Here is a 13,460-nt window from a genome sequence, read left to right on the forward strand (position 1 = left end):
AACAGTTGTCATAAATCTCAAGAACTGTGTTAAACTCTAATTGTTGCAAATTTTGACAGTTTTGACATTAGTTACATATGACGAAGTTTTTGGAGGATAGTTTAGCTAGGTAGTCACATGACTACTGTCAAAATAACTGTCATAAATCTTAGAAACACGTTTTGAATCTAATACTGCTCGAAAACATGTCTAACCCTTGATTTTTGCAACTTTTGAGCACAGTTTGACAATCAGAAACAAAATTGCTTGTCAAACCCACAGAGTGTAAAAATGACTGTTTTAAGCACATTTTTGGAGTTCTCATTAAATTTTCTATTCGATAACCTAAAAGACGTTTTATTATTTGGTACAGTCAGAGAGAAAAGCGATGTCAAACTTTGAACTGCCAAAAATACAGTTTGAAAGGAGAGTCGGTGAGAAAATCGTCTGTAAAATCCAGTTGGAGTGAGAAAATTACTGTTTTAAGCACATTTTTGGAATTCTAATTAAATTTCCTATCCAATAACCGGAAAAAGCATTACAAAATTTGGTACAGTCAGAGAGAAAAGTGATGTCAAACTTTGAACTGCCAGAAGTACCGTTTGAAAGGAGAGTCGGTGAGAAAATTGTTTGTAAAATCCAGTTTGAGTGAGAAAATTACTGTTTTAAGCACATTTTTAGAATTCTAATTAAATTTCCTATCCAATAACCTGAAAAAACATTACAAAATTTGGTACAGTCAGAGAAAAAAGCGATGTCTTAGTTTGAACTGCCAGAAACACAGTTTGAAAGGAGAGTCGGGGAGAAAATCGCCTGTAAAATCCACTTGGAGTGAGATAATCACTGTTTTAAGCACATTTTTGGAATTCCCATTAAATTTTCTATCCGATAGCTTGAAAAAACATTACAAAATTTGATACAGTCAGAGAAAAAAGCGATGTCTTAGTTTGAACTGCCAGAAACACAGTTTGAAAGCAGAGTCAGGGAGAAAATCGCCTGTAAAATCCACTTGGAGTGGGAAAATCACTGTTTTAAGCATATTTTTGGAATCATCATTAAATTTTCCATCCGATATCATAAAAAAAGCATTACAAAATTTGGTACAGTAAGGAAGATAAACGGTATCATAGTTTGAACTGCTAAAAACACAGTTTGAAAGGATAGTAAGGGAGATAATCGCTTGTAAAACACACTTGGAGTGATAAAATTACTGTTTTAAGCACATTTTTGGAATTATCATTAAATTTCCTATCCGATAGCTTGAAAAAACATTACAAAATATGGTACTGTCAGAGAAAAAAGCGATGTCAAAGTTGGAACTGCTAGAAACACAGTTTGAAAGAAGAGTCGGGAAGAAAATTGCTTGGAAAATCCACTTGGAGTGAGAAAATTACTGTTTTAAGTACATTTTTGGAATTCTCATTAAATTTCCTATCCAATAACCTGAAAAAACAAAACAAAATTTGTTACAGTCAGGGAGATAAGCGGTATCATAGTTGGAACTGCTAAAAACACAGTTTGAAAGGATAGTAAAGGAGAAAATCGCTTATAAAACACACTTGGACTGATAAAATTACTGTTTTAAGCACATTTTTGGAATCATCATTAAATTTCCTATCCGATAACATAAAAAAAGCATTACAAAATTTGGTACAGTCAGGGAGATAAGCGGTATCATAGTTTCAACTGCTAGAAACACAGTTTGAAAGGATAGTAAGGGAGAAAATTGTCTGTAAAACACAGTGGGAGTGAGAAAATTACTGTTTTAAGCACATTTTTGGAATTATCATTAAATTTCCTATCCAATAGCTTGAAAAAACATTACAAAATTTGGTACAGTCAGAGATAAAAGCGATGTCAAAGTTTGAACTGCTAGAAACACAGTTTGAAAGAAGAGTCGGCGAGAAAATCGCTTGGAAAATCCACTTGGAGTGAGAAAATGACTGTTTTAAACACATTTTTGGAATTCTCATTAAATTTCCTATCCGATAGCTTGAAAAAACATTACCAAATTTGGTACAGTTAGAGAAAAACGCGATGTCAAAGTTGGAACTGCTAGAAACACAGTTTGGAAGGAGAGTCGGGGAGAAAATCGCGTGTAAAACACACTTGGAGTGAGAAAATTACTGTTTTAAGCACATTTTTGTAATCTTTATTAAATTTCCTATCCAAAACACTAAAAAAAACACTATAAAATTTGGTAAAGTCAGAGAGTAAAGCGGTATCAAAATTTGAACTGCCAAAAACACTGTAATTTACTGGTCAAATTTTCCTGGTATTAAAGTCCAATATTTACTCAACAATTTTCCAATGCAAAACCTGAATTTTGCTTGCTTACAACAGAAAAAAAAAACAGATTGGACCTTCGTCTCCATCTGGCTGTTAGAACGGACCCCATAAAATTAAATGGACCGAAAAAATCAATCCGGAACACAAACAATTTGACAGGTATTCGACGTAGTCGAATATATGAGAACTCCAAGGTTTCAATCAGCCCGTTATTCGGTCGAGGAAGTAATGTTTCCGTTATCGAAAAAAAATCTGCCCTCAGGAGTGATAAATGACAACCTGAACGTTTGTTTATACAGCGTTTCTGATAAAGGATTTTCATTGTTAGTGGGGAAACGAATGTCTATGCGTGGATTCAAGATAAAAGAGACTATTTTCGACTACAAAATGCAAAATTTTGTAGCTAAAATATTAGCACAAACTTCATTAACAGCATACTTTTTTTTAAACTCCCTCAATCTTCAAAACTCCTGCTGCAACTTTTACATAAAACCAAAATTTCCGCCCTGACAAAAGTAGACCAACAATAATTAATTAGAAACATCTTTTACGACAAAACTCAACAGCTTATCTTCCCAAATAAATTCCGGTACGCGAACGTTAGCAAGAAAATTATTAATTAAAACTTTTTAGGCCGTTAAGTTTAATTGGGAATTTTTGGGAGCATTTTTTAAGGATCCCAAATTTTTGTATTAATTAGGACAAATTGAGAGTCCCGAAGTTTTAAACGGATTATCGGTGTTTTAATTTTTGCCTTAACTTTCGCACATTTAAATTCATCCCGTCAATTTCCACAAGCCATAACTTGAGAAAATTGTTAAGTTTGTCAGAAAACTGGTATTTGGTCAGTTTATGTTACTAAATAAATTCGTCCACTTCTTTCTTATACACAGTTTCTCTAACATGGTCTTATTTGTCAAAATATACTAACAATTTACTCTTTAAAAAGCACTTATGCAACTAACGTTAGAAAGTGAATTTTTTGCGTCAAGAAGTAGTTTCAAACTTTTTCTCGTTACCGCCTGGTTGCTTGAAATATCTCATTAAAATTTCATAGTTTTGTAAACTATATCATAAGGTAAATATTAAAAAACTCATCAAAACTTACTTGGTAATAAGTCTCTCAGGTGCAAAAAACTCTAGTTTGAAAATATGAGTAAAATACAGTATTACTTGGAATCATATTTAGACCACTTTCAACGATATTTCGTAACATCAATCACTCATAAATCTGCTGTGTTAATTAAAATGACAACTTTATTATCTTACAAAATAGACTGGCATAAAATACTTTGTGTAAATAAGAACGTACAAAATAATCCACTACGGTTAAACAGCCAAACACAAAACACCTTACCCGTTTTATAAGGGTTTTATAAATTATTACCCTAAACCTGCCATGAACCGAGCAAAATTCTGAGCTCGTTAAATATTTCCGATCCATTAAACTCCTTGAAAACTTTTAAAGTGTTGTTGTTAAGAAACACCGGATAGACATTAAAAGTGTGTGTTTCTATTCTATAACGCTTCTATTAGTTCGACTGTCAAATTTAGTTTATTTTTAAATTGTTTATCACAAAATGTGTATTAGATGTACCCAATCCGAATAACTTAAAGCCAAAAGTGTCTTCTTGGGGATTTTTTATAAAATAATATTCATTACCAACCAAAAATTTTGATTTCTTGAATCTTTCAAGCTCTGTACTTTTTACACATTTACTTTTCTAAATTGTACTAATTTTGGATTATTTTAAGAGATTTCTAACGCTGATTTAATTTTTATTAAAATCTTTTAATATTTAGAAAATTTAGTGCAATATCTCAGAAACTGGTTTTCTGCAGTTTTTCAAGCATTCCGTTTGTTTGATACTAATAAATCTTATTGTCATTTTTATTTTCAGCAGGACAGTTTAATAACATTTGGCGGGCATTTGGCTTTTTATTAACTCATTTTTCTGTAAATTTACATAGAAAAATATAGCTATTTAAAGTTAAATGCAGATTGAAGCTAATTTGACAGTTTGCAATTTAACAGTATATAATTCGGTTATTTTCAAAGTTACACGGTGATCCAGTACGTCAATTTGTAGCCTTGTAAATTGTCTTTTAATCCCCCTATAGTGTTTGTGGCAAAACTGTCAAATAACTAAGTTATTTCATGTTTACACAGATTGAACTGAACTTGGCAATTTCCATTTTAACAGTTCATAACTCCTAACCTAACCTATCCTAGCCTTTTAAATCGTCTTTTGATCACCAATATTTATAGTGAATACGTCAAATAACTGTGTTATTTAAAATTAAAAACAGATTGAACTAAATTTTACAATTTCCATTTTGACAGTTCATAACTCGGTTATTTTGACAATTACACGGTGACCCAGTATATTATTTTTAGCCTTTTAAATCGTTTTTTGGTCACCCTGTACAGTGTTTTTAGCGAAAGTAAAACATAATTCAGTTATTTCATGTTAAAGACTGATTGAACTGAATTTGACAGTGTCCACTTTCACAGTTCATTACTCGGTTATTTTGATAATTACACGGTGACCCAGTATATCATTTTTAGCCCTTTACGTCGTTTTTTGGCCACCCTGTACAGTGTTTATAGCGAAAGTAAAACATAATTGAGTTATTTCATGTTAAAGACTGATTGAACTGAATTTGACAGTTTCCACTTTCACAGTTCATTACTCGGTTATTTTGACAATTACACGGTGACCCAGTATATTATTTTTAGCCTTTTAAATCGTTTTTTGGTCACCCTGTACAGTGTTTTTAGCGAAAGTAAAACATAATTCAGTTATTTCATGTTAAAGACTGATTGAACTGAATTTGACAGTGTCCACTTTCACAGTTCATTACTCGGTTATTTTGATAATTACACGGTGACCCAGTATATCATTTTTAGCCCTTTACGTCGTTTTTTGGTCACCCTGTACAGTGTTTATAGCGAAAGTAAAACATAATTGAGTTATTTCATGTTAAAGACTGATTGAACTGAATTTGACAGTGTCCACTTTCACAGCTCATTACTCGGTTATTTTGACAATTACACGGTGACCCAGTATATAATTTTTATCCCTTTACATCGTTTTTTGGTCACCCTGTACAGTGTTTATAGCTAATTGAGTTATTTCTTTTGATCAATGTGTATTGCGAAAGTGTCAACTGATTTAATTATTGTTAAAAATAGATTGAACTGAATTTGACAGTTTCTGATTTAACAGTTTATAACTCGGTGATTTTGACAGTTGCAGGGTGACCCAATATATGAATTTGTTAAAGGAAATCAGTGTTAACTTTAGCTAATTTTAGCGTTTTATTAAAAACCAAAAAATTCCAAATTTTAGAGTAGAACTTGTTAAACTTTCTAAGAGTTTTTTAAAATTTCCAGATGTCGCTAGAACCGTAGCAAACTTTTTATTCCATTCCAATAAATCTTTATTTCATTAAAAAACTAGTTATTCTCGACTTAACAGTTATTAACAATACTACAGACTTTTCAGAATTTCTTACAAAAATATTAAAAAGGGCCAAAAGCCTCTAAAATAACCTGAAATTTTCAATTTGTCCAGCGTTTAATTGAAAGTTTAGAAACTATCACCATTATAATTATGGAAAATGCCAGAAACCTCTATAAACCTTCAAGAATCTTTTAAAAGTGGGCTTCTTTTTAGCTCTATAGAAAAGCTACACATTTCTTTTTTCAAGTTCCATTTGCTTTCAAATCATCTTTCTTCACTGACTGGATTTTGTTATTTCTTATCACTAATTTGGTTTTATCTTTTCAATTTTTTCAGGTATCTTGGATAAGAAAACATGACTACCACCTCCTAACAGTGGGGGTAACCACGTACAACACAGACGATCGGTTCATGGTGGAACACGTAAGACACCTACAAAATTGGGGTCTAATGATCAAACACGTTCAACCTTCGGACGCTGGACTGTACGAATGCCAAGTATCCACACATCCCCCAACTAGTATAATCGTGGAACTTAAAGTCACAAGTAAGTTCTAAATTGCATGTTTGTACGATAAAAACGTGGTAATATTTTAATCCAATTTTGATCAGAAATCGTTCATTCAGACTGGAAACTGCTCCAATTAGCTTGCATGGAACACATCAAAGGGAACGGAAAAATTAGACGATAGGGTCCGTTTGATTGATTACCAGAGTATAAATGTGTCATATTAAAACCAGCGCATTGGTTTTATTGGACCAAAAGTGTTTTGTAGTTTCGGATCACTCAACTAAAATGAACGTGTCAAATGCAGCAGGAATGTTTTAATAACGGTTTTGACTACATCATCCAGAAAATATTCCACATGTATGCGAATACTCGTATAATCCGGATACGGTTGAATATGTTTTAGTAAATTGCAATAATAGATCTGCATACCAATAATTAAAACCAACTGGCAAAAAAACATGCTGCAAACCGCTAACTATTGTTAATGCATAAACATTAGAGTGTACCACTAATGGCTTCATAAAAGTTCAATTCGTGTTTGTTGGGCAAACATATTTGTACATTTTGGTTGTAATTATCAAATATTACACAACGACCCAATTCAAAAGTGCAATTTTAGCAAATTTTTATTTTGCTCCATAAGGTTTCCAATGCACAGCAATGGGCATATTTAGACAAAAGAACCTTAAATTAGGTGAAATAAGTACAAAAAAAGTACTTTAAAATTTTTCATTTTTCAACAAAATTGAAAGAATGGGGGGGTATTAGAGGTGTTTTTTAAGTACTTTTTGAAATTCAATATCTCGGTAACATGATGAGCTATAGAGGCCGTTTTTAACTCATTTTGTAGTATTTTTTATGCTTTTTCGAATGCCGTTGGAACGAATTTCCTGCGAATTTAAATAAAAGAGCTACGATTTTTCGAAAAGTGTAAAAATTAAATTTTTGTCAAAACTGCAATTTTAGCAAATTTTTATTTTGCTCCATAAGGTTTTCAATGCACAGCAATGGGCATATTTAGACCAAAGAACCTTAAATTAGGTGAAATAAGTACAAAAAAAGCACTTTAAAATTTTTCACTTTTCAAAAAAATTGAAAGAATGGGGGGGTACTAGAGAGGTTTTTTAGGTACTTTTTGAAATTTAATATCTCGAGAACATGAGGAGCTAGAGAGGCCATTTTTAACTCATTTTGTAGTATTTTTTATGCTTTTTCGAATGGCGTAGGAACGAATCTCCTGCGAATCTAAATAAAAGAGCTACGATTTTTCAAAAAGTCAAAAAATTCAATTTTTGTCAAAAGTGCAATTTTGGCAAATTTTTATTTTGCTCCATAAGGGTTCTAATGCACAGCAAAGGATATATTTATACCAAAGGACCTCAAATTAAGGGTAATAACCACTTTGAACCTTTCAAAAATTCGAAAAATGCCATTTTTTGTCAAAATTTTCAATTTTTTTTTTTGCTCCATAAGGGTTCCAATGCACAGCAAAGGGCATATTTATACAAAAAAACCTTAAATTAAGTGAAATAAGCACAAAAAAAACCTTTAAAATTTTTCACTTTTCAAAAAAATTGAAAGAATGGGGGGGTATTAGAGGTGTTTTTTAAGTACTTTTTGAAATTCAATATCTCGGTAACATGATGAGCTATAGAGGCCATTTTTAACTCATTTTGTAGTATTTTTTATGCTTTTTCGAATGCCGTTGGAACGAATTTCCTACGAATTTAAATAAAAGAGCTACGATTTTTCGAAAAGTGTAAAAATTGAATTTTTGTCAAAAGTGCAATTTTAGCAAATTTTTATTTTGCTCCATAAGGTTTCCAATGCACAGCAATGGGCATATTTAGACCAAAGAACCTTAAATTAGGTGAAATAAGTACAAAAAAAGCACTTTAAAATTTTTCACTTTTCAAAAAAATTTAAAGAATGGGGGGGTATTAGAGGTGTTTTTTAAGTACTTTTTGAAATTCAATATCTCGGTAACATGATGAGCTATAGAGGCCATTTTTAACTCATTTTGTAGTATTTTTTATGCTTTTTCGAATGGCGTAGGAACGAATCTCCTGCGAATCTAAATAAAAGAGCTACGATTTTTCGAAAAGTGTAAAAATTGAATTTTTGTCAAAAGTGCAATTTTAGCAAATTTTTATTTTGCTCCATAAGGGTTCTAATGCACAGCAAAGGATATATTTATACCAAAGGACCTCAAATTAAGGGTAATAACCACTTTGAACCTTTCAAAAATTCGAAAAATGCCATTTTTTGTCAAAATTTTCAATTTTTTTTTTTGCTCCATAAGGGTTCCAATGCACAGCAAAGGGCATATTTATACAAAAAAACCTTAAATTAAGTGAAATAAGCACAATAAAAGCACTTTAAAATTTTTAATTTTTCAACAAAATTGAAAGAATGGGGGGGTATTAGAGGTGTTTTTTAAGTACTTTTTGAAATTCAATATCTCGGTAACATGATGAGCTATAGAGGCCGTTTTTAACTCATTTTGTAGTATTTTTTATGCTTTTTCGAATGCCGTTGGAACGAATTTCCTGCGAATTTAAATAAAAAAGCTACGATTTTTCGAAAAGTGTAAAAATGAAATTTTTGTCAAAAGTGCAATTTTAGCAAATTTTTATTTTGCTCCATAAGGTTTCCAATGCACAGCAATGGGCATATTTAGACCAAAGAACCTTAAATTAGGTAAAATAAGTACAAAAAAAGCACTTTAAAATTTTTCACTTTTCAAAAAAATTGAAGGAATGGGGGGGTATTAGAGGTGTTTTTTAAGTACTTTTTGAAATTCAATATCTCGGTAACATGATGTGCTATAGGGGCCATTTTTAACTCATTTTGTAGTATTTTTTATGCTTTTTCGAATGCCGTTGGAACGAATTTCCTGCGAATTTAAATAAAAGAGCTACGATTTTTCGAAAAGTGTAAAAATTGAATTTTTGTCAAAAGTGCAATTTTAGCAAATTTTTATTTTGCTCCATAAGGTTTCCAATGCACAGCAATGGGCATATTTAGACCAAAGAATCTTAAATTAGGTGAAATAAGTACAAAAAAAGCACTTTAAAATTTTTCACTTTTCAAAAAAATTGAAAGAATTTTGTGACATGTAGACCAAATGGGACACCTTATACAATATTATTTATAATTTGATTACCATAAATGTGTTCTTTCCAGCAACCTATAACACATAAAGAGTTTTCTTGAAGCAAAGAAAAACTTAAAATTTTTTATTTTTAACTATAGTTGCCCATGAAATGTCAGCATTGTGCAATGCAAACCATAGCAACAAAAATCATTTAAACAATACTAAAATAATCTAAGTGGACACACTACACACTTAACTTTCTTCTTTTTTATTAATATTTTCTTCTTATTTCATAGAAATGTAAAAAAATTTGTCCGCCTTTTTTATTTATTATACAGGGTGTGTCTAAAAGGTCTGTACAAAATCCTATAACAGATTCCTGACATCAAAATAAGCCGATTTAAAGCAACTTACCTCAGTCCGAAATTGTTCCGTTTTCGAGATAAAGGATGGTAAAGTAAAAAATTTTTTTTAAAAATATAATGTACATTTTGTAACGTATTACTTTCTAAATTACATTTCAAATATTTTCCATTTCTTTTTGATGCTTTGCCAAGAAAGTACTTTTTGCTAAATGCGTGCAAACTTGTATAATTATTATTATTATTACTCCCGTAGTAGGAAGGTACCTGACTTTCAACTTTTCACCACATTTCCAACCTTTCTCTCACACCCAACCCATTTTAATTAGCCAGCTCTAATGCATTTAAGCAAACCATAACAAGCAGACTTTTCTGACGCTATCCAAGTTTGTTTCAGTTTACGTTTGTTTAAGTTAGAACTTGGATTTTAAGTAATTTACTAATATTACTTTCCAGTTGCGGTATCTGCATTTTTGTACCATAGCATGGTTGTAATACATTTAATTGAAATTGAATTAACTATTCCACAATGATCTCTTAAATCCGGTTAAAGTAAAGTCGAAATTCACTACGAATGCAATTTGGTTGTACAGTCAACATTAACCTACTTTAGATTCCGTACTTCACATACAAATTGCTTTTGCTGCTGGTTATCCTATTGCATGCATAAGAGCATCCCCAATGCATTATAACGAGGCCCGACGGTTACTTGAATGTCGTATTGTCCATTATATCATTGGTTGAGAGTCTTATTGTATGTCCTAGGAAGTTTTCCTTCCTGGCATTTAAGCGCCGTCATGTGTGACTAAATAGAGTCGCAAATTTCCCGTCAAATTGTTCCATTTCTTAGCGTCATAACAAAAAATTTCTTGTCCTACTTCCTATAAATGTGTCATTAATGCTCTTGGACATCAAAACACAAAAAATACTAGATATAACTGTTATAAAATTACTTAAAATTCAACAAAACACTTAAATCACTCATTTTACGACTTTTTTCTGATATATAAATTTAAAAGCTGTGACAACCTCATAAATGGAACCAACAAAGGAAAACGCGTATTCGCTCCACACTTTTATGACTCCTAATTTTTAAGACGGAATAAAATTTATGTGCCGCAATAATTTTTGATAGAGTTTTTCCAGAGCCAATTGAGTCGTCAACAAAAATACGCTGGGAAAAAGCAGTAATTTCCGGTTAATTATCCGGGACGTAATTATACTGGTTTTTTAATAACCCAAGTACCTAGATATAAAGTATAAAAATAAAGTATAATTGAGAGTAAAAATTGAAACTTTCAAACTTAAATGGTAATTCTTTGTAAAGTTGTAATAATTGAAGTGATGCAAATTTCTTAACAATACCTTCAACGCTGTTTAAATTATAAGCTGCTTTGTGGTTTGTTTAAAATAATCTACCGTAATAGAAGGAAAATACAGGAGTTGGTTTTATGAAAGCAAAAAAATAACAACGGCATTATTAACTAGAAATTTCAATTATCCTATTAAATTACAAATAACAAGTACTAAACTGGATAATGAAAAATAGCCATTAAAAGGGAATAAAGCACGTTTTGTTTTTTTGGCTCAAAGTATAAACTTTGTTAAACGTATTTACTATTCTTTTTCCCTGTTATTAACATCACAAATAATGAAGCAGACAAAAAAACACTTTTTTTCTTCTTAAATTAGAAACATAATATTAAAACCAAAACAACGATAATTTATTCATTTATGAGGGTAAAATTCGTTTATACGTTGTGGTATTTTTAACTATTTAATTAGGTAAATACGTATTTTTCTAATATCAACTTGGAAAACCTTTTATTATAAATCGATTAGTAACCTGAGAAAGTTTTTTTTTACTTTAATAGTAGCAATATAGAACAAAAAGAAATTTACTTTACTTAGTTCTTTGTCATTGTCAGCATAATGTAAGGTAAATTTAGTCATGTCTCAAGTTTTGATCAAAACTCAAAGAAATATGGAAAAATGGTTTTTCAGATTCAGGGGATGTTAGAGAGTATCAATAATATAGAAACTTTTGGAAATGTTTTCTGAAATATTTAAATCGCAGTTGTTCTGTTCAGTGCACTTCTGTAAAAACTGACAGTTAAAAAACATGTTTCATATTACACTTATTGTGAGATTTAGGATACTTGTAGAAGTGTTTACCAATTTTTTTAAATATTCTTGTGAGGTTTAGGACACTTGTAGAAGTCTCTGGTAATTTTAGAATATTTTAAAAAGTTTTGGAAATTCTAAGACACTTATAGAGGCTTTTGCCAATTTTTGGAAACTTTAAAATACTCTTGTGGCGTTTAGGACACTTGTAGAAGTCTATGGTCATTTTAGAATAGATTTGGAAGGCTTAGGACACGTGTAAAGGTCTCTTTTAATTTTAGAATAGTTTTGGAAGCCATACGACCGAGACTAGAGAGGTTTTTTAGGTACTTTTTGAAATTCAATATCTCGGGAACATGAGGAGCTAGAGAGGCCATTTTTAACTCATTTTGTAGTATTTTTTATGCTTTTTCGAATGGCGTAGGAACGAATTTCCTGCGAATCTAAATAAAAGAGCTACGATTTTTCAAAAAGTCAAAAAATTCAATTTTTGTCAAAAGTGCAATTTTGGCAAATTTTTATTTTGCTCCATAAGGGTTCTAATGCACAGCAGTGGATATATTTATACCAAAGGACCTCAAATTAAGGGAAATAACCACTTTGAACCTTTCAAAAATTCGAAAAATGCCATTTTTTGTCAAAATTTTCAATTTTTTTTTTTGCTCCATAAGGGTTCCAATGCACAGCAAAGGGCATATTTATACAAAAAAACCTTAAATTAAGTGAAATAAGCACAAAAAAAAACACTTTAAAATTTTTCACTTTTCAAAAAAATTGAAAGAATGGGGGGGTACTAGAGACGAGCATACGACACTTGTAGCCTCTGTCAATTTTTGGCAACTTTAAAATACTCTTGTGACGTTTAGGACACTTGTAGAAGTCTGTGGTAATTTTAGAATAGATTTGGAAGGCTTAGGACACGTGTAAAGGTCTCTGGTAATTTTAGAATAGTTTTGGAAGCCATACGACACTGGCAACTTTAAAATACTCTTGTGAGGTTTAGGACATTTGTAGAAGTCTCTGGTAATCTTGAAATAGTTTTAGAAGCTCTAAGACACTTGTAGAGGCTTTTGCCAATTTTTGGCAACTTTAAAATACTCTTGTGAGGTTTAGGACATTTGTAGAAGTCTCTGGTAATCTTGAAATAGTTTTAGAAGCTCTAAGACACTTGTAGAGGCTTTTGCCAATTTTTGGCAGGTTTAAAATATTCTTGTAATGTTTAGGACACTTGTAGAAGTCTCTGGTAATTTTAGAACAGTTTTGGAAGCTATAAGACACTTGTAGAGGCCTTTGTTAATTTTTGGCAACTTTAAAATACTCTAAAGTCTCTGATAATTTTAAAACAGTTTTGATAGGTTTAGGACAATTTTTGACAACATCAAAATATTCTTGTAAATTTTAGGACACTTTTAAAAGTCTCTGGTAATTTTTGAATAGTTTTGGAAGGTTAAAAACATTTGTAGAAGCTACTGCCCAGTTTTGGCAGCTTTAAAATGTTTTTGTGAGGTTTAGGACACTTCTAGTCACTTTTGGCTATTTTAAGAAAGAAAAACAATTTTTTTGGGAAATTTGGGATACTTGTAGTTGTCTCCGACAAGTATGAGGTTTTTGTTGGTACTTACAGCTCTCTG

The 13,460-nt window shown here is 31.2% G+C and overlaps 1 protein-coding gene across 2 annotated transcripts in view; it reads left to right on the forward strand.

Annotated features, from left to right (window-relative positions):
• Window positions 1-13,460, forward strand: part of LOC145724242 (lachesin-like) — a 47,755-nt gene that overhangs the window by 16,479 nt on the left and 17,816 nt on the right. For both annotated transcript variants that reach the window (XM_081972403.1, XM_081972404.1), the window contains exon 4: window positions 6,072-6,282. In XM_081972403.1, coding sequence (XP_081828529.1) covers window positions 6,072-6,282 — 211 coding nt within the window. The remainder of the gene's footprint in view (window positions 1-6,071; window positions 6,283-13,460) is intronic.

Source organism: Ips typographus, linkage group LG2 (genome assembly GCF_016097725.1).
Source record: "Ips typographus isolate SLU linkage group LG2, UJ_Ityp_2.0, whole genome shotgun sequence".
NCBI lineage: Eukaryota > Metazoa > Arthropoda > Insecta > Coleoptera > Curculionidae > Ips > Ips typographus.